This window comes from Labrus mixtus, chromosome 21 (assembly GCF_963584025.1).
Source record: "Labrus mixtus chromosome 21, fLabMix1.1, whole genome shotgun sequence".
Classification (NCBI taxonomy): domain Eukaryota; kingdom Metazoa; phylum Chordata; class Actinopteri; order Labriformes; family Labridae; genus Labrus; species Labrus mixtus.
The window spans coordinates 16728088-16750270 of NC_083632.1; the positions used below are offsets into that span (position 1 = coordinate 16728088).

At 41.0% G+C, this 22183-nt stretch overlaps 1 protein-coding gene and 1 long non-coding RNA gene across 2 annotated transcripts; one reads left to right on the forward strand and one right to left on the reverse strand.

The window, feature by feature from the left end:
- The first annotated feature begins 431 nt into the window (after positions 1 to 431).
- Positions 432 to 13413, forward strand: fdxr (ferredoxin reductase). The gene is made up of 12 exons (XM_061028228.1): positions 432 to 897; positions 1249 to 1355; positions 3104 to 3199; positions 4197 to 4319; positions 4940 to 5053; positions 5214 to 5315; positions 6573 to 6680; positions 7960 to 8044; positions 9440 to 9639; positions 9747 to 9918; positions 10014 to 10187; positions 12727 to 13413. Exons 1-12 carry the CDS (start codon positions 816 to 818, stop codon positions 12855 to 12857), a joined length of 1494 nt encoding a protein of 497 aa, XP_060884211.1. The 5' UTR covers positions 432 to 815; the 3' UTR covers positions 12858 to 13413.
- A 4531-nt stretch (positions 13414 to 17944) lies between these two features.
- On the reverse strand, positions 17945 to 19061 carry LOC132954925 (uncharacterized). Its single transcript, XR_009665870.1, has 3 exons — positions 18985 to 19061; positions 18703 to 18905; positions 17945 to 18015 (listed from the first exon to the last, which is right to left on the reverse strand). It is a non-coding gene; the product is annotated as an uncharacterized LOC132954925 (long non-coding RNA).
- Between the last annotated feature and the right edge of the window lie 3122 nt (positions 19062 to 22183).

Below are 22183 nucleotides of genomic sequence, written 5' to 3' on the forward strand. Positions count from 1 at the left end.
GTATTGCACAATTAGGACCTGTTTCTTTACTTTTATCTTAACCTTAGAGAGAAACTTCAGTGAAGAAATACTTGTGATCAAATATGATAGATTATCATGAAACAATTTAATTAATTGAAAAACCTAAAAGGATACCCATTTGTTAATGCAATCTGTCCTGATTTAGTAATTACCACAGAGGAATAGTGCTGTTTCAAGATTGAATATTCTGTTTATTTGTCATTTTCCTTATCTGCATACATATGCAAAAATATGAAATGCTGTTCTCGGCCTCCAGAAAGACAAAAAAACAACAACAACAACAAATTTAGGAATAAATCACAGCTAAAAGTACTCTAAACATTAGTTTAGTTGATGTACACTCGTGTACACTGCTCCTGCGGAACCCTGTGCAGCGAATTGTCGTGCCTCCACGGACAGTTGTGGGTGTAACACAAGGTGTAGCTTTGAAATATGTTGCAATGATAAAACAAAATAACTACATTATAAAGTTATTATTGGCAAAAACAAACAAAAAAATCGTTTCAGTACGCAAAAAAAAAGGCATAGCTGTTAGCATCAGGTAGCTAGGTGAGCCTGTCTCCGAATAATATCCAGGAAATACAAACGTTGTTTTCCTTGGCTTTAGCTCTCAGTCCTGCTGACTGTCCACAGCTCAAAGCAGTGGCAGCAAGGCGAAACAGCTTACTAAATACCACGAAAAGAACACAGTGAATGTCCTATTGTTGGTTTTAAAGTCACACATCTTGTCTGGAGCCAGGGGGGAACAAACACAGTGGATTTTGTGGTAGACAGCCTTTTAGTCAGGGAAGAAGATGAGCGGCCATAAACTGCTGTTTTCTGGACTGAAGTTGTGGACTTCTGGATCATGTAGATGGACAGGTCGACATCATGATGGTGAGGATTTCTTTGAACTCTTCTGTATTTATTATAATGATAAGTTAGCCCTGCAGAGTTGCAGAGTTCATTCTCCTGCCAAAGCAGCACAACATTTAGTTACTAAAAGGTGATTAAGTTGCTTTTGTAACACATTGATTGAATTTATCAGAAACCTTTAATAAAGAGAATTCACTCTACAATTCGGCACATACCCAATGTAGCAACCAGCACTAATCTCTGTTAAATGTCATCTAACAAACTCTTTTTTTCAAACACAAGTCAGGAGCACTTTCCCTGCCCATGAACTTATCTTGGGAGTGCCTGATAAACATATTTCAGTCCAAAGTGAATTTTCTGCTGTTTCTGCAGGTGTGAATAGGAGAGGAAAGGCGGCATCTTTTTCCTCTTGCAGTCCTAAGGTGTGCATTGTTGGAGGTGGTCCAGCTGGATTCTACACAGCCCAGCATTTGATCAAGGTATGTCCTACTTTGACATTAGGATGGGCTTCCCAATCGTTTTGGCCAGCGACCCTCAAAATAAAGGTAGCCTACTAGAGACTGGGGACCGCCACTGTCCTTGGAGATGGTTAAATCTTCAATGCTCACACACGAACACACTGGCATTAGAACAAAACTAAAGAACAGAGCATCCTAAAAAGCACAATATTGTTTTAATAATGAAGAAAGGCGAGAAGCAGAAGACAAGTAGTCTCCACTGACTGGACATACAAAAAGTAATAAACAGACACACAGGTGATGTCTGTGTGTGTTTTGAAGTGTAAAAACCAACAAACATCGTTGCAGTCATGTGCAAACTTACATTTTAAGAATGATTTTACACATTGCTGTGATTTCACTATAAATCTCACCTAAAGACCATCGTTTTAAATAAATGCTTTTTTTTAAACACAACTTTATCATAACAAAGTCAATGACATATTTAACAAGACATAGTTTTTAGTTTATTTGATATTTTAAGGCTGTTCAGTTTAAGAAGTTTCAGCTTTACTAAAATGAAAATGTTCCTGCCGACATTTTTAAAACATGTTCTCACTAAAGGTGTTTACTGATGGCTGTTTTATGTTCTTTCAATGATTGGGCTCCAAGGTGTGTCCAAGACAAATAATCAATCCAAACTGGCAAATACATCGTATGCCCCTCCCTTCTTCCTCTCCTTTCAAACATGAACTGATTTCACCTTTTGTGCTGAAGTAGATGCTTTATAAATAAATGACGTTACCTAAAACCCCCACAGGCCTGTGATAATAGGAACAGGAAAAACTGAAAGTTTCTACAAAGATCGTATTTCTGACCCACCTGTCAGATCACAAATATATCTTAAAATACAGTTTGATACAAAACTGTATGAGGTTTATTATGATGAAGCAATACATGCCTAGTCATTGCCTACAATTTAGCTGGAGTTATTTTATCTTTATTATTTTTATAGCCATGCTATAAATGGTGTGAGTTATGATGAAGGAGAGAATGAGTTTTATTATGCTTCATGTAGCAGTTATCATAACTTAAGTTCATTCCAGTCTCATTGTGAAACTCGTACATGAATGTTCTTTATCGTTGGAATTTTGTTGTTTGGAAATTTACTTCTTCAACTTTCCAAGATTAACCACCATGAATTCTGAAAAAAACCTCTCAATAGTTTAACATTCCTTCATCTATTGAATCATTTTCTGATGGTTTTTTTTACAAGTTTATGCTCATTGTACATGTGTTGAGTTCCTCTTTTCCTTTTCATTGGAGTCGGCTGGCTACTGGTAAAACGATGTGACTTAAAATAACAAGTTGTTTGGACTTGGCTGAAGGACAAGTCCCTCTCAGACAGCAGCCCATTAGCAATACATATTAAACACATGTAATGCTGATGGAAACATTTCTTAGTTTGTCAAGTATTGTCAGAAACCAGAAAGTATTGGGCAAATATTTCCACCCGTCAAAAGACAAAGAAAAGTCATTCTCATTCATCCTCATGGGTCCATAGATATTTTTGCTTAATCTCAGCATTTCACTATGAATCCCAAAGTTGGAACAATTGTCAGACCACTGCCATCCACTGAGCCACACTGTTCTATGAAAAGCTAAAAACAACTCCCACCATAGGGAGACCTTTCCCCAGCAATTGCATACTTCTAAAAGCTTCTATTCTACTGTATTAAATGTATTAAATTTCCTTTTTCCCATTGTGTCTCTCCTTTTCCTGCTCCTAGGCCCGTCAAGATGTTGAGGTGGACGTCTATGAGCGGCTGCCAGTCCCCTTCGGCCTGGTCAGGTTTGGAGTGGCCCCTGATCATCCCGAGGTCAAGGTGTGTAATGCTAAATATGTGTCTATGAGAAAGGATGGTCATACTATGCTGTTTGGGTATTTTAATAATTCATGCTTGAATTAAGAAAATGCCTGTCAGCAGGTTTTTAAAATAGCCATTCCCCACTTGTGCAGATGTGGAGTCAGGCTGCAGGCTTTGTGATTTGACGGTGTGCAGTGTGACCTAAAAGGAAGTGACAGCAAAGTGTTGGACAGTAAAGATAAACTCATTACACTTAGTGATGCATGCTTGTATTAGTTCTCAATCCAATTAGAAGTTGCAACCAAAAAAGTTGGATTTCAAACCTTTGGACAGGTGTTGAGAACTAGCATGCTTGCTAAAACACTTAAACAATGCATCTGGTTTATCCAATGTATCTGTGATGTCCATGCCAAGTAAAGTCTATTATTATTATAGAATTAACTCTATACAATCTCTTACACATCAGGATGCAATTTAGAGACATTTTGCGGTATTTTTTTTGCCTTTATTGCATTGGACAGCTGAAGAGAGACAGGAAATGTTGGGAGGAGGGAGAGGGGGGGTATGACATGCAGCAAGGGGCAGAGGATGGATTTGGACCCAAGGCTGCTGTGACGAGGACTACAGCCTCTGTACATGGGGCGCATGACATACCTGCTAGACTATATCCGCAACCCCAAGGATTCAATTTTAATTCTAGAATTTGCCTCACCATGTTTTTAAGTTTCAATGCACATCCATGGATACACTACAAACAGGAATTGTAAGACTTTTAAAACCCCTACCAATGTGCAATGACTAATCTTCAAAAGTGCTCCCACAACAAGCTGGTCCCTGTACTATTGTGAAATACATTAACCATGGTGAACTTCATTTTGCAGACTGAAATAGGTCAACAGCTAAATCAATCTTAGGAGAGGTTAATCTCCTCTACAGGAACTCTGAAATTCTTTCCTCTCAGTTCTAATAATTCTGATTTTTTTTATTTTTTTTTTATCCCCCCCCCCCCCCTCAGAACGTCATCAACACCTTCACACAGACGGCCAAACACTCCCGCTGTAGCTTCTATGGTAATGTAAACGTGGGGAAGGATGTGAGCGTCGAAGAGCTACAGCAAGCCTACCATGCAGTCGTACTGGTAAGAACAGGAAAGCCCAATGCTGCTCAGCTTGAAACTAGAAGAGCAGCGAGCAGCAATGATGAGGGTCCAAGCAGCTGCAGCTCTGCAGTCTTTGTTCCTTATTTAGTTGACAGGAAGCAAAGCGCCTCATTGGCTTAAAAATATCTGCATCATGTGAAGTTCTCTGTCTATGTTTGAATCTACTTTAAGAAACACATTATAAACTGTAGTGAAGGCGCCTTCACATGACCATGATGATGAAGCAATTTGAATAAAGATTGGCTTGAAATAGTATAATTTTTTTTTTTTCACACCATCTCTTTTCTTTTCTTTTTTTTTGTGTGACATAAGACATCATAAGGATGAAATCATTTCTACTCTAGTCTGAGCAGTTTAAAAGAGAGGTCAGCTTGATTGTTACAGCTTCAACCCTGAGGCTTAATCAGCCATCAGCTAATGTCTTGGTCATAATGTTTTTTTAACACTTCAAGCAGAAAAATGGAAGAATAAGTAACAAAATAAATATATAAAATAACAGGGCTCTAACATTGAGAGATGCTGCATGTAGCCTTTGTATTGTCTGTGGTTATATAGTGTGGTTCTCTGTTTGTTTGTTTGTTTGTTTGTTTGTTGGTTAGAGCTATGGGGCCGAGGGAAACAGGAGTATGGGGGTGCCAGGAGAAGACTTGGCTGGTGTTTACTCTGCCAAAGACTTTGTGGGCTGGTACAACGGACTCCCAAGTTGTCGACAGGTAAGCCTAATGGTTTAAGTCAAGTGAATGCCTCCTTATACTTTGGGTAAAAATTCAGCTCAAAGCATGTGAGAGATGATTCAATCTGTCACCTCTATGAACTCATTTCTGCTCCTTTATCATTAAATCTCTGATTCTTTCTGATGTCTCTTCCATGCAGCTGAGTCCAGACCTGAGCTGTGAAACAGCTGTGGTAACGGGACAGGGCAATGTGGCCTTGGATGTAGCAAGAATCCTGCTGTGTCCCATTGACATTTTAAAGGTGAGGAACACACAGCCTTGGCTATCCAAGATAAGATGTAAAAAATAGAGGAGATGGGTTTTTTATTCTTGACCGTAACATTTTCAAAAGAAACTTGACTGTTCGTCCTTTGGCAGATCACAGGATGCTCACTGGTTGCTTGAAGCATAGTTTAAAAATATAAAATGTAGTAAAGATGATCAACCTGAAGAGAAGTTGTTTAATGTTTTTGTTAAACATTGCACTGCCTGGTATCTTGACTTTATTGGCAGGTACTGACGTTGCACTATTGGCTTTTTATCGGCTATAAGAATCCTAAAAGCTCTTCAAGCAACTTTGGCAAGGAGTAAAAACAATGCTGCTTTAAATATGATAATAACAGACCAAATGATTTATCATAATTTCACCACCTGAATACATCTGCATCAACATAAAGATAAAAAGATGTTATGGAAAGTTTGAAAAAAAAAGATCATACAGTGAGGATGAACCAAACCACAGTGCTCTGAACATTTTCAACAGAGACAAGTCGAGCTTCAGACACGGGTGAGATCAGCTGTGTTGGGGGGGGGGGGGGGGGGGTAATGGTATTCATAAGGAGTGACTGCTGCATGTTTAATATATGATACGGGAAATTTGTCTTGGACTCACAGTGCGTCACTTCCATTCGAATCAATAGATAAAAACAATAGAAAAACACATCCACATGTAAACAGGCACATTCCAATGCAAGACAACACAACATTTATTGCACAAGATCTGCTAAAACACATCATGAGAGATAAGAGAATATAAAAAACATATAGGAACACCATGACACTATTGCACAACCCGCACAGCCTCACAAACAATCATGGATCATGGACAAATCTAAAACATATCTATATGTAGCTGAACACACACAATTGGAGTATTGTAAAAAGTGAAATTCTGGCTTTGTAATGTGCTCGATGTGAGCCTCATAAACCCTGCTACGTCAGCGGCATGTGAATGTGTATGAATAGGATTAGTTACTTCTCATGGTCTCTTCACATAGCAGCCTCTACCATCAGGGTGTGAATGTGTAGGTGTGACCTGCGGTGTAAAAGTGCTTTCAGTAGTCTGAAGGATTGAAAAGCGCTCTCCAAGCTCAAGTCTATTTACCATACCTTGTAATTTTGGTTACAACTCCAGCCTAAAATAACAGGACACTAAAGAATGTGCAATTATTGGCCCTCTTACAGTAGTTTTGCCTATTTATTCAAGAAGCTGGAATGGATAATTTTTTATTTTTTGCAGAAAACTGACATCACGCAGCCCGCCCTGGAGGCTCTGGCTGAGAGCCACGTCCGCAGGGTGCTGATTGTTGGCAGGAGAGGACCCATCCAGGTCGCCTGCACGATAAAGGTATGAATTAGTTTGATAGAAACGGCCACCTCTGAAGCCAATTCACAAATGAAAAAAACTGCAGTTCCTCAAGTATCTGCTTGTGACGCTGACTCCAAAAGTCCCGCATGTCACATACACACACTCAAAAAATGATCTGGTCTGATTAGTTCATGTCTTTATCGTCACACACTGTGCAGGGGTATGAATTTTTTTCATAACTTTGATTTTATGAATGGTACAGTTGTGTATAATTAGGGGCGTGGCCAATCTGACTGCAAGCGAGCGTGTTCTGGCGGTTTGTCAGGAGGCATGAGGCCTGCCTCAGCTCCATCTCTTCATCATAAAAGTATGATGTAGTCGGGGCGCTTAAGGCGCAGTGGCTGTTGCGCGCGCCCCATGTGTGGAGGCTGTGGTCTTCCGGGCAGGCGGCCCAGGCTCGAGTCCTGCCTGTGGCTCCTTTCCCGCATGTCATTCCTTACTCTCTCTCTCCCTGATTTCTGACTCTATCCACTGTCCTATCTCTCCATTAAAGGCACAAAAAGCCCATTTTATTATCTTTTTTTCTTTTAATTAAAATGAAAGTGTGATATAGTCAACCGCCTGGATGGCTTCCAAAACAGACCGTTTGTGACAATGTGTGACATCACTCGGGCTCAGTCCATGTTTATTTACAGTTTATGGTTTGATAGAGAGGAGAATGAAAAACATTCACCATTATCAAACCTTTAAAAAATGAAAAAACATCTTTCAGCTATAGCCACCTCTTGCCTTACTTACATTACTGTGGCTTTGGAGGGATGCTTGAAGGAAAGGCTGGGATTCTTTGGCTGAATATTTAAAAGGTCTTACTTTCTTTGACTAGTTTTCTAAAAGTTGCCAGCCAGCTCTAAAATACTTAATAAGAGACGCAGGATGGCTCAGTTAGTAGTCTTCCCCTCGACGCCCTCAATCAATTCCAGCCCTCGTTCCTTTGCAGCACGTCATCCCTGATCTCGCTTTGTATTTCCTCTCTCTCTTCAGATGTTCCAGCTCATAAAGTCAAACGTCCTGCTACCACCAACCAAGAATCTGTACTTGTCAAATATTTAACTCTTACTTTATAACTGTTTATTCATTATGTTAAAGTCATTATCAAAGCTGTTTAGCTTGTCAAATTATCTCTTAAGGGTCACATACGGTATTATGCAAAATACACACTACCGTGTTTTTCAAGCACTAAAATGTGTCCCTAGTCTGTCTACAAACCCCCCAATTCTTCCAGCCTCTTGTTTATTTTCTTTGTTCTCCTCGTCTACAGGAGCTCAGAGAAATGGTGAACCTGCGGGATACCAGACCGGAGATGATGGCAGCTGATTTCGAGGGTGTCACAGAGGCCCTTAAAGGTAAGGTGTTGTCAGTGTACGTCTTCTTTGAGGTTTCGACTTCCTTTTTACTGTCTCAGCCGTTTACTCTATGCGTGCACTTGGCAAGAGTAGAAGTGTTCATCTTTCAGGAGTCAATAAGCTTCACGATAGGCCACATAAAGAAATGTATTATCATGAAGTAGAACAAGAAAGCAAGACAGGTTGAATTGTTTGTTTCTCTGTGAGATAAAGACATGTTGAAGGTGTGAGTTAAAAAAAAAGAAACCCGACTTTGAAAAGGTCAGAGTGGCTGTTGAAAATAGTCAGCGGAAATGTGTGCTGTGGTTTAACAGCATAGACGAGCCCTATTGAGACCTATAGGCCATGTGCCGTATGAGGAATGGAAACTGTGAACCAGTAAATACAAACACTGCTTTCTGTTGTTATAGGAAGCTGCAGGTTCAGTAAAGTCCTTGAGAATCATTATTAATCATCCAGCTGGATGGTTCATCCGCCTGTTCTTGTCCTTGCTAATGAAATGACATTGGTGCTGTCTGATACTGCTGAGCATGTTCAGGGAAAGATTGAGCACAGCCTCCTCGCTCCACTGCGAGTGGCTAGTTGTGAGAACCTTGATCCTACCTCTGTTAAACAGGGTAAGCAGTCAGTGAAGGGTGATAAGAAACTGGTGCTTGTTTCTGTTGGATTGCCTGATATATTAGCGTTGCTGCCACTATGACTGGTTGGTGGTTTCTGAAGAACTTCAGAAAGCAGGCTCAATGTCTGACATCGAGTGCTACATTCTGACACCTCTTGCTCTTTGGGTGGTTGTGTCATGTACTAACTGTGAACTCTGGGACCCAAAATCTCTGCTTTGTTAGAGGTTTGTTAACACAACAGTTCTGACTTTTTTTATGCAACTGCTGCAAGTATGTTCTTTGAATCTGACAAATAAACCAACTTTGCCAGTTCTAAAACAGTATTGTGGTTTCTGATTTTGTCAGTGTTGTGGTTGCATGGTTTTTAAATCATTTAAATGAGACATGCTCATATGCACTCATTTCTCAAAGACACAGCCACACTTGCACAGTTTTTGGACTATTCAAAAATGGGCAGATCAAGCATGCATTAAAATGCTAAAAATAGTTCATTAACTATTTTACGTGTTGGTAGACTATCTGGGGAATAAATTGAACTCCTGGGATAAGAAGTCAATGACAATTTTTGTAAAAAAAAACTAAACTAAACTCTTAGACCAAACAACCATTGACATTCTGGACTATATCCCCTTAATATTTAATAAAACTAAACCAATAAATAAAAGCTGTTCATATAGCTTTAAGAGTTTTTAAGTCAAGGAAAGTCCAAATAACAATGTTTTGGAGGGCAAACAAATGTCACAGAACTTAATTTTAAGTATCTGTGCTGTTGCAGATTTACCAAGGCCCAGGAAGCGTCTTACAGAGCTGATGTTAAAGACGGCCCTGGAAACCCCAGAAGAAAAGGAGCGGGAGAGGCGGAACAAGGCATCCCGCACCTGGGGCTTTAGATTCTTCAGGAGTCCCGTTGAAATCCTGGCTGACCCTGACCACAAAAGAACAGCTGGCATCAGATTGGCAGTCAACAGGTTGGAGGTAAAAAAATACATATTAGGGTTTTAAATCTCAGCATCCCCCTCATGCTGATGTGCAGCCGCTCAGTACATCGGTCTGAATAATGTAAGTTACCTCTGTCCGCTCAGGGTTCAGGTGACGCATCCCGGGCAGTGCTCACTGGAGAAGTGGAGGATGTGACCTGTGGCCTGGTCATTAGCAGTATCGGCTACAAGAGCCTCCCCATCGATCCGTCAGTACCGTTTGACCAACGCAAAGCCATCGTCCCGAACAACATGGGCCGTGTTCAACAAGCTGCAGGTAAATTCCTTTCAGAATAAAACCACTAAGCAAGCTAGAAACTTTGTAAAAAAAAAAACGTGTATCCAAAAACGTGTGAATCTTTCGTCTTCTAGGTCTATATTGTAGTGGCTGGCTGAAAACAGGGCCCACTGGAGTGATCGCCACCACCATGAACAATAGTTTTGATACTGCAAGGTCCCTGGTGGAAGACCTGGACTCAGGAACGTTGGTTGTATCTGCTGCAAAACCTGGTTCACAAAGCATCAGTGCTCTGCTGGACAAGAGAGGTACTGTACCGGGTTGTTAAATCATCCTCTGTTACCTGATCAGAGAGTTGATATAAAAGCCAGTCGAAGGCTATGATCAGACGGTCATGCCAATCATCCACGATACTCTGGCCCTTTCACTCAGAGATTGGACACTGATTGCAATATTTCAGTTTGGAATCTGACCTCAGCTACTACAGAATTAGTGATCAAAGGCGTTGAAAGTGCTTCTATGACTTACATGTGCAGGCCTGGTATGATGACCTCTAGTGATCGTTGTACGACTAATTCACAAATAACTCAATTACTTTTAGAAACACTCGCCAAGAGTAAGGAAAAGTATGATCTCTTTTTGAAGAAGATGTTTATGGGCTTTCAATATAAAAAACAAAGATAATTCTTGGAATGAATGAGCCAGTGGAAGGTTGAGGGTTCGAACCCCTGCTCCTGCAGCCACATGTTAGATGTGTCCTTGGCCAAGACACTTCCTGCTGATTCGTCGGCGTGGTATGAATGGGATTAGTTACTTCTGATGGTCTCTTTACATAGCAGCCTCTACCATCAGTGTGTGAATGTGTAGGTGTGACATGTGGTGTAAAAGTGATTTGAGTAGTCAGAAGATGAGAAAAGTGCTTTATTAGCTCAAGTCCATTTACCATTTACTGCTACGGCAGTGGTATACAAAATGTGTATGACTGAATTATGAAACACTGATGGACTGATTTACATAGGAGCCTCTGTGTGTGAATGTGTGACCTGTGGTGTAAAAGCGCTTGATTAGTCAGAAGTCTAGAAAAGCGCTACAACCTTGCAGTAGTGTGCCGGTCCACATTAAATGATGGCTCGCCATGTCACACGGAAAATATTGTGTTGATTTGAGTGAATATGTGCAAATCTAATTCTGACAACCTCAGAGCAGACAACACTGAAACCTCTGCACTGGCTCCCTGTGGCTTGTTGGATAAATTCTCACACTCACTTTTAGAGTCCTTCACGGTCAGGCCCCATATTTGTAAGAAGTCATCCACCTGTATTCACCAGCCAATTCACTACGGTCAAACACCCTACACCTGCTGTCTGTCCCACAGACACATTTTAAGACTCATGTTGAATGTGGGTTTGAGGCCATACTGCCAATCCTTGGAATTCCCTGCCCATCTCATTACATTCTTCTGGCTTTCAGAGTCTTTCAAAAAGCAGCTGAAAACATTCATGTTTAGACAAGCGTATGGTTAATAATGTCCTCCCAGTCTACCAATTGATCTGTGGCAATTATTGTTCCTGGGTCAAAGCAGGATTTTATAATGTCGGTCCATGAACTACTCATTTGTAGGGCCCGGCAGATATGGACATTTTTGGGCCGATCTTAAGGGATAGATTTTCACACATTTATTGTGTTGATGGCTCAAATGCAGTTATCATACGCTTGTGCAAAAGATAAACAGTATATAGGCAAGACAAGGCGGTCACTCAACTGGAAAGTAACTGCTCATGTACGTACGTGTGTCACTGCTTGACACTCTGGAGAGTAGTAATGTTTGTTATAATCCATATAGCAGACTCTGCTGGTGACAGCCAGAAAGAGAAATGCTAATGTAAAACAACGTTACTCAAATGAAATGCTATTTGACTGGTGAATAAATCTTGTAATATCGGCGCATATCTGCAATAAAATTAGCCGATACTGTTTAATGGATTTGATAATATCGGCCGATATTATCGGCTGGCCGATATTATCGGCTGGCCGATTAATCGGTCGGGTTTACTTGTTTGTTAATTTTTTTTATTATGTGTATGTTGTACTTGATGATGTAAAGCCCTTTGTGACCTTTGTCTGTAAAAAGTGCTATAAACAAACTTTATTTACCTGCTGACTTATGCTGTGAACACACCAAACCCGAAAAAAATATTCCCGTCGCGTTGATCAAATTTATTGAAGCAAAATTTCGCCCCTCTGACACTGAAGCGTTTGTTTTCGTCTCCTTCTCGTATAATCAGCCACAGTGGATACTGTTATCGCTGCCTTTTACCTGTTGATCTCTGTGTTTACAACATCCTTTGGAGCTGCACACAGCTCTGTGAATATCACTGTTTTCTTCACCGCTTTCTTCAGGATTACGACCGCTTTCAGTGCTACTGCAGGCTAACTACTCCAGTTGTGCAGCTCCAGATGTTTCTCCTCCATTCCTGACGTCAGCCTTGTCATCATCTTCTGTCAATGATGATTGTCTGTCGCGTCAAGGCGTCAAGCGAATTTGCCGCTGAAGTTGAATATTTTGATAATTATTCGATTATATTCGCGTTTGGTGTGTACACAGAATTACACATCACGATTCAAGCTCAAATAAGGTGATTGAGTGGTAGGTTTGATTTTCCTGCGATTGCTAAATAAAAAAATAATCTAAAGACACATGACACATGCAGGCTGCTCAATAAGAGAACATTCATAAAGTGCTTTACATTACTTTACATTACAGAGTTACAATGATTTGACCCTGTGGGTTCAGTCAAATGCGTGTTGAACTACAATTAAACATTGTTGGTTTTTCATCTTCTGTAGGAGTGAAACCAGTGCTTTTCTCAGACTGGGAGAAGATTGACATTGTGGAGATGAAACAGGGTGAAGCCATTGGGAAACCCAGAGAGAAATTACTGACCGTGGAGGAAATGCTGCTGGAGGCTCGAAAGTGACTGAAGATCGTGGACACTTTATAACTTTTGCACTGTGGAATAAAAGCAGTTACCATGTTGGTTGGGACCTCGACCAATGACCTCACTGGGAGCAGAAATAAGTGTTAATCATGGACTAAGTTCATATTATACACAGTACACATTGGAGGTTTTGGGTACTGTTGACATTGTTATTCATGAACTTCATGTATGCTAAAAAGTCAAGTCTATACAGTAAAAATTTTTACACATTCAAATGTCACTGTAATGTATATTATAAAGCTGCACATTTTAAATACATTTTATTCATATATTATTTTATTCCTGACTTGGAGAAACATTTTTAAATGGTGCGTAGTAATTACAATGGATTTTGAGCTGGATTGACATATTTGATGTTTTGATTCAGATGAATCTGCTAGCGCTGAGATGACTCCTCCCTTATTATTCACATGGACCTAAGATGCAGTTTGACTTGATTTAAAACATCACAGCTGAGAATATTATTTTTTAAGTGGTTATCACAAAGTTTCATAAAAACACCAAAAACAACTTGACCTGAAGTGTCGACTAAGAAGCCTAAACTGTTTTGATTATTGCTTCGTTTTATTTTGCCGTTTACCATTTTGGTTTTCGCCCTCATTTGCTTTATGACGGAGACATTAGTCATTATTACGATATTTGTTTTTTAACATTCCCTGTATAACTATGAAGAATGGTGTCAATTACATCAAATATATCATGACCATTCATTTATTGTCACTATCTGGTTCCCCAAAAACATGTTCTGTTGTAATGCAGTGAGAATTTCAAACAAGCTTTGTATTTATTTTGCTGCAATAGATAAACTAAGAGTATTACACAATTCATAGCTGCCATGTGGTTGTACGCTGCTTAGAAAAATGTAGGGAACACCTACATGTACCATACATCAGATCTCGATGAAGAAATCAGTCGAATTGAAAATCTTTGCTGATGTACATTTTATAATTTGTTGAGAAAATTATAAGGTTACAAAGAAAATACAAGTCATCAACCCATTGAGGGCTGGATTCAAAACCACACCGGAAATCTAAGTAACAAATTGAAATCACAGCCTTTGCGTGAATTCCATCTTCATTGTGTATATTTCAGCATCTGGGCATGTCTGACCCTGATGAGTCAACAGATGCTGTACTTGGGGATCTCTATCTTACTGAGAATGTGCTGGGAGACCGTAAACCTTCTTGTGATCACATGTATTAATAAGCCACCCTGTGGGGATCTGGACTTCCTGTGCAACCTGATAGGGCTGCAGTTACCACCTAACTAAGATAAATAAAGATAAGATAAGATATACTTTATTCATCCCAGCAGGGAAATGTAGGTGTTCCAGCAGCCAGCATACATACAAACACTCAACACAACACATATATACATACATATCCCACTCATACAAAAAAAACATGAGCCTACAATACAGTTTGATATATGCAACTCAGGCTAAAGTTTAAAAGTTTAAATATCTTCTGTCCTTACTTAAAGGGGATTCGTTATAAAGTGCAATTGCAGTAGGTAAAAAAGTATTTTTAAATCTGTCCTTTTTGCAGCTTAGCTGCCGTAGCCTCCCACTAAAAACACTCTTTTGTTCACACACGAGATTGTGTAAGGGATGCATGTTATTGTCCATAATGTTCAACAGTTTCTGTATCATCCTTCTCCCCATCACCACCTCCAGGGGCTCCACAGCGAGTCCCCAGCACAGAGCCAGCCCTCCTAATCAGCTTGTTAAGCTTTTTAGAGTCACAAGCCCTGATGCTGCTGCCCCAACAGACGGCTGCAAAGAAAATGGCACTTGCCACAACAGTCTGATAAAACATGATAACATTTTGCTGCACACATTAAAAGACCTAAGCTTCCTCAAGAAGTAGAGTCTGCTCTGACCCTTCTTGTAGACAGCCTCTGTGTGGTGCTTCCAGTCCAGTTTATTGTTGATGTGCACCCCCAAGTATTTATAGCACTCCACCACCTGCACCTCATCCCCAAGGATAGAGATGGTGCTTAGCTCAGGCCTGTCCCTCCTAAAGTCCACCACCATTTCCTTGGTCTTTGTTACATTTAACACCAGGTGGTTCTTCCCACTCCATGCAACAAAGTTATCCACCAGCATCCTGTATTCTGTCTCCTCTCCACCACTGATACACCCGACTACCGCAGTATCGTCTGAGAACTTCTGTAAGTGACAAGCCTCAGAGTTATACTGGAAGTCTGAGGTGTATAGTGTCAAGAGGAAAGGGGGCAGCACAGTCCCCTGCGGTGCTCCTATGCCACTGACCGCCCGCTCAGACACAGACCTCCCCAGCCTCACAAACTGTGGTCTGTCAGTCAGGTAATCCATGATCCACGATGTTGTGGTGGTGTCTACCTGCATCAGCTCCAGCTTCTCACGTAGCAGTACTGGCTGTATGGTGTTAAAAGCACTTGAAAAATCAAAAAACATAATCCTCACAGTGCTATCAGACTTGTCTAGGTGAGAGTGGGCTCTGTGGAGTAGGTAGATGATGGCGTCCTCAACCCCCACCCTTGGGCAGTATGCAAACTGCAATGGGTCCAGGTAGCTGGTCACCTGTGGTCTCAGGTGGGCCAAGACCAGCCTCTCAAGTACCTTCATGATGTGCGATGTTAGGGCAACTGGTCTGTAGTCATTGAGGGCAGAGGGAGAGGGTTTCTTGGGGACCGGAACAAGGCAGGATGTTTTCCACAGCACTGGCACCCTCCCCTGGCTGAGGCTGAGGTTGAAAAGATGCTGTAGAATGCCCCATAGCTGACCTGCGCAGGCTTTCAAAAACTCTGGGGCTGATGCCATCTGGACCTGCTGCCTTGTTCTGGCCGAGTCTCTCGAGCTGCATTCTCACCTGGCTACTGGAGACAGACAGACCAAGCCAGAGAAGTGTGGTGCTAGGGGTGGGGCACGGTGGGGGTCAGAGCCTGTTGGGGGGGCAGTGGGTGCCGTCCAGGTAACTTGCGGGGAGGGGGAGGGGGGGCCTTTGTGAGGGGGGAGGATGTAGGGTCTGTGTGGCTATCAGGGGCCGGGGAGGTAGCCAAAGGCCTCGTGCTGAACCTATTGAAGAACACGTTCATCTCATTGGCCCTTTCCTGACTACCTTCTGCCTGAATTCCTTTCACCTTGAAGCCGGTTATGGTTTTCATACCGTGCCACACATCCCTCATGTTGTTCTGCTGGAGCTTGCTCTCCAGCTTCCTCCTGTATGCCTCCTTGTTTTCTCTCAGCCTCAACTCCCTCTGTACGCTCTTCAGCAACTCACTGTCACCGTCCCTGAATGCCTCCTTCTTTTTATTTAGCAGACATTTTAAATCACTGGTGATCCAGGGTTTATTGTTTGCAAAGCACCTCACCTCCCTAGTAGGTACCACATTATTGACACAGGAGGTGATTTAGTCAGTTATACAGTCCGTCATGGAGTCAATGTTATTCCCATGGGGTTCGCAGAGCACATCCCAGTCTGTAGCCTCAAAACACCCTTGCAGGAGCTCATTGGTTTCCTGAGACCACCTCCTGACTGTCCTCGTGGTTACCGGTTGCCACTGAACAGTGTGTGTGTAGGTGGGACTAAGCAGAACCAGGTTATGGTCTGACCTACCAAGGGGAGGGAGGGCTGTGGATCTCTATGCATCCTGTGTGTTTGCATACAGTAAATCCAGTGTTTTATTGTCTCTGGTAGGGCACATGACAAATTGGTGAAAAGTCGGGAGGGTTGTAGAGAGAGAGGCATGATTAAAATCCCCAGAGATTGCAACGAAGGCATTTGGATGTTCTGTGATCCTACCAGTAATAAGGACACCAGCAGAACACAAAACTAGAGAACAATCAGTCAGGAAGGATAAGGAGAGAGCAATTGTCTGCAACCACCACATGCAAAACCCAATTCCTTGGGTTGCCTTGATTTTTACTCTCCATTGCACCAGTTACTTTCATTTGCACCAAAGCAGGTGAAATTGATTAACAATAAATGGATAGGTTGATATCCCCAAAGTTTAACTTGGTGTTAAATAGTGGAGATTCATTGTTCCTTTCAAGCATTTTCAGTGGTGTAGAGGACATCTTAGACTGAAGAGGAATCGCAATGCCCACTGGGAGTAATGTTCCATGAGTACAATCTTTTCGATTGTAACAGGAGGGTCCAAATTCAAGGTATCTTTGGCTGATGCCAGAATGGGGACAAATTCTACTCCAGTATGCCCAGTTGAGTCATCTTTGGTTTAACAAGTCTTAATCCAAAAAAATAGTTACTAGTAAAATACATAATTTCAGATGGAGCATACTTGAGCAATCTTCCTCGCTAAGTTGATTACCAGGAAATTGAGTTTGTGTGACTAGCAGTGCAGTCAGTCAAGTCCCAAGGTGCTTAATTATATTGTGACTTATTAATGCTTTTGGATAATCGTTTATTTAAAAAAAAAACGATATTAAGTACCTGTAGACTCTTATGCTAAGGTAGCCTTGCACCTTATCCAAGTTAACTGGAATGAAAGTTACACATCACCCAGAATGCTACACCAGTCAAAAGTAACAGGTTATTAATAAGGGACCAGAGCTGTTGGCAGTGTAATAACTCATCTTGAAATAAAATCTGAGGCAGCAGAATATACAATTTAACCATTTTATTTAAAAAGACATAGCAGGTTAATGCAGAAACATCTGTGATGCAAATGAACTCTTACATAGATCCCACAACCTATTCCCTACTTGAATGAGTCTCAATAGACCAATTCAGATCCTGATTTTGACAAGGTTGACTTAAGGTTTGGAATCTCCAGAAAGTTCTTTGAGACACGTCTCTTCCGGCCAGCCTTACTTATCTGGTCTAGAACCCTTTTCTCTCCATGTTGATGTTGCCCAACGTCATGTTGAAGTTGCTGTCGCCAGATGGCATGTTGCCGTTTCCAGATGTCACGTTGAAGTTGCTGTCACCAGACATCGTGTTGAAGTCATCCATGTAGCCTTTAGCGTTGCTGTCGACAAAAGTCCAGTTTATGTTGCCATCGCCTTTGATGTTGGGTCCGTCACTCCACTTCTGCTGTTCCAGCTGAAGATTATTTCCCTTGGTCTCGAGCTTCTCCTGAAGCCGCACACGGCGAGCTACAGCCTGAGTTTCCACTTCATTGGTTTCCAGTTGTACTGAAAGTGACAAACAAGTTAGAAATTAAATAGTTATTTTCTGACAAAACTGCACATGACTAGGGCTGGGTGATATAGCTTAACGTCAGATTTTCTCCTTTACACCAAACTTCAGTTACAATTGAATCTATTCTTTTTCTCCTAATAAACTAACCCAAATTTCTCCACCAGGTTTAGAGTGCAAGCTGTGAACATCTTTAAACGTGCTCTTTTAAGTTTCTGGCAACAGCAAAAGTATACATGAGGTTAGCAACTTCAGCAAAATACATGTGGCTGGTTACCACATACAGGAAGTAAATGAGTGAGGAGGACGTTAACTACTGGAACTCAAGGGGAGCAGCAAAGTTTAAGAACATGTCGATTCACATTTAATAAGATTCTCCACAAACCTGATAACGCGTGTTATCAAACAGGCGACTTCCTCCAAAATATTGTAATGCATGGCCAATTAAGTTTCAATGAGGTGGTTTGGCATCGTGAGAGTAGATAAAACACCAGACAAAATATTAAAAAAGGCTCTTTGAACTTCTAATTTCCAGTTTTTACACAGACTAAAAGCCTGTGTAAATACTGGAAGGTGTTGCAAGTTAAGAGCAGTGAATGTGGGACCATGGTTAAATGTTACAGCACCAATGTCACTGGACTTCCACATCAAATAGACAAAGAAATACAATAGAAATTGTTGACCTTCATCAGCACGTTTCTCCAACGCAATCTCCTTTAACTGGAAACGTTCAAGGGCCTTCTTTATGGAGAGCTGATCTGTCGCACAAAAAGATGATCAGAAAGTAACTCACTTAAGATTTAGTCACTGATATCATCACCTGTTAATTTGTTCTCCTTACCATTACTCCGTCTTTCTTTTGTGTCAGTAGCTAGCCAACAAGAACCTAAAGACAATGACTTTAGTATTAATCAAAAGGACGTGATACTTGAAGGCACAACACACAAAAGAAGAAATATAAATACCTTTGGCAAGCCAAACAGTCAGGACACAAAAATGAAAAACCCAAACAACTCCCATTGCTTCAATCACCAAGAGAAAATGATACCTGTTGGACGTGTTTGACTTTATAAAGCTCATCAAGCAAGTGGTACAGCTGTTGCCAATCAGCTGCAATTGTAACTCTCTCTCTCTCCTCTCTTTCTCTCTCCCTTTCTCTCACACACACACACACACTCTTTTACTGTGACAATATGCTGTATTAGGGCCCGAGCACGAACCGTGCGAGGACCCTCTTGAAACCCTAGCGATTATTCTTCTTCTTTTTATTGTTCCTCCTCTTTGCAGCCACTTTTTAGGGGCTGAACGTGCCCGAAAACTCACCAAACTTTCCACGGTCATCAGGTCTCGCGAAAAATTTGATATTTTGTTGGTTTAAAAAAAATGCAGATTTTACAGATTCCCTTTCATAAAAAATAAGAACATTCTTTAACGTGGCCCTAAATCTCCATCATAAAATGTCAAACATAAAGTTTGGAAATAAAAAGTACACGGTGTGCAGGAATACCACCCTGGACAAATATTGACAAATTAGGCTAACTTATTGTTTTCTAAAGACAGTAACTGGAAGGTTCTACTTAAAGGAAGGCATCACTTTTCTATTCTTCTCTTACATGCAACCATATTTTACACAGATACAATACTCTTTAATACCAACATACACAACCTCAATAGGGATTCCATATCCCAAAACCTTTATTAGAGCGAAACACAAGTTTCCCAAAATATTTGATTTTTTTTTTCCCCTATACTGTAGATGTCCTATAGCTGTGGTAGTTATTGGTGTCCATGTTCCAACACTACCCCCAGCACAGCTGTTGTGGCAGAGATTTTGCTTACTTATAATGTGGATTGTAAAGAAAATGAAGATTGAAGATACAAGAAAGAAAACTTTGAGGTCTTCTTCAGAAAATGTTGACACTTTTTGTGGCTTTTGAGCAAGAGTGCGGGCTTAACTTCTTCCTCAGTCTGCTGCTTGAACTGGCCTGCACCTACTGTAAGTGATGTGGGTATAACTACCCTTTTTTCTGAGGTCGTGAAAAAAATGAAATGTTCCCAACCAATTATGTCAAGTTCTTTGAGCTTTGGTATACATGCTGTGTGCTCCACATTCAATACCAAGCCTCCTAATTTATATATTTTTCATAGTCAGTCCCCTCTCCCTTTTAAAAATATGAAGTTTAGTTGTAAATATATCATGACCATTCATTTATTGTCACTATCTGGTTCCCCAAAAACATGTTCTGTTGTAATGCAGTGAGAATTTCAAACAAGCTTTGTATTTATTTTGCTGCAATAGATAAACTAAGAGTATTACACAATTCATAGCTGCCATGTGGTTGTACGCTGCTTAAAAAAATTTAGGGAACACTAATGTACCATACATCAGATCTCGATGAAGAAATCAGTCGAATTGAAAATCTTTGCTGATGTACATTTTATAATTTGTTGAGAAAAATATAAGGTTACAAAGAAAATACAAGTCATCAACCCATTGAGGGCTGGATTCAAAACCACACCGGAAATCTAAGTAACAAATTGAAATCACAGCCTTTGCGTGAATTTCATCTTCATTGTGTATATTTCAGCATCTGGGCATGTCTGACCCTGATGAGTCAACAGATGCTGTACTTGGGGATCTCTATCTTACTGAGAATGTGCTGGGAGACCGTAAACCTTCTTGTGATCACATGTATTAATAAGCCACCCTGTGGGGATCTGGACTTCCTGTGCAACCTGATAGGGCTGCAGTTACCACCTAATGCTACCAGTAATAAGGACACCAGCAGAACACAAAACTAGAGAATAATCAGTCAGGAAGGGTAAGGAGAGAGCAATTGTCTGCAACCACCACATGCAAAACCCAATTCCTTGGGTTGCCTTGATTTTTACTCTCTATTGCACCAGTTACTTTCATTCACACCAAAGCAGGTGAAATTGATTAACAATAAATGGATAGGTTGATATCCCCGAAGTTTAACTTTGTGTTCCATGGTGGAGATTCGCTGTTCCTTTAAAACATTTTTAGTGGTGTAGAGGACATCTTAGACTGAAGAGGAATCACAATGCCCACTGGGAGTAATGTTCCATGAGTACAATCTTTTCAATTGTAACAGAGGGTCCAAATCACAACAGTCAATGTATCTTTTGGCTGATGCTGGAATGGGGACAAATTCTACTCCAGTATGCCCAGTGGAGTCGTCTTTGGTTTAACAAGTCTTAATCCAAAAAAAATAGTTACATACATAATTTCAGCTGGAGCAATCTGCCTGTCTAAATTCATTACTAGGAAATTGAGTTTGTGTGTGACTAGCAGTGCAGTCAGTCAAGTCCCAAGGTGCTTAATTATACTGTGACTCATAAATGCGTTTGGATAATTGTTTTTATAAAAAATAAAATGAAAAGATATTAAGTACCTGTAGACTCTTATGCTAAGGTAGCCCCTTATGACAAGTAGCCTTGCACCTTATCCAAGTTGACTGGATTGAAAGTTACACATCACCCAGAATGCTACACCAGTCAAAAGTAACAGGTTATTAATAAGGGACCAGAGCTGTTGGCAGTGTAATAACTCATCTTGAAATAAAATCTGAGGCAGCAGAATATACAATTTAACCATTTTATTTAAAAAGACATAGCAGGTAAATGCAGAAACATCTGTGATGCAAATGAACTCTTACATAGATCCCACAACCTATTCCCTACTTGAATGAGTCTCAATAGACCAATTCAGATCCTGATTTTGACAAGGTTGACTTAAGGTTTGGAATCTCCAAAAAGTTCTTTGAGACACGTCTCTTCTGGCCAGCCTTACTTATCTGGTCTAGAACCCTCAAGTTTACTTAAATTTTCTCTCCATGTTGGGGTTGCTTTCGCCTGACGTCATGTTGAAGTTGGGGTTGCTGTCGTTCCACGTCTCGTTGAAGTTGGGGTTGCTGTCGCCCCACGTCTCGTTGAAGTTGGGGTTGCTGTCGCCCCACGTCTCGTTGAAGTTGGGGTTGCTGTCGCCCCACGTCTCGTTGAAGTTGGGGTTGCTGTCGCCCCACGTCTCGTTGAAGTTGGGGTTGGGGTTGCTGTCGCCCCACGTCTCGTTGAAGTTGGGGTTGGGGTTGCTGTCGCCCCACGTCTCGTTGAAGTTGGGGTTGGGGTTGCTGTCGCCCCACG

Bases quoted from the DNA above. Each gene is read 5' to 3' on its own strand.
- fdxr (XM_061028228.1), top strand. From the start codon at position 816: ATGAGCGGCCATAAACTGCTGTTTTCTGGACTGAAGTTGTGGACTTCT. The intron at 5,316-6,572 runs GTGAGGAACACA...TATTTTTTGCAG, and splicing joins GTCCCATTGACATTTTAAAG to AAAACTGACATCACGCAGCC. The intron at 8,045-9,439 runs GTAAGGTGTTGT...GTGCTGTTGCAG, and splicing joins TGTCACAGAGGCCCTTAAAG to ATTTACCAAGGCCCAGGAAG.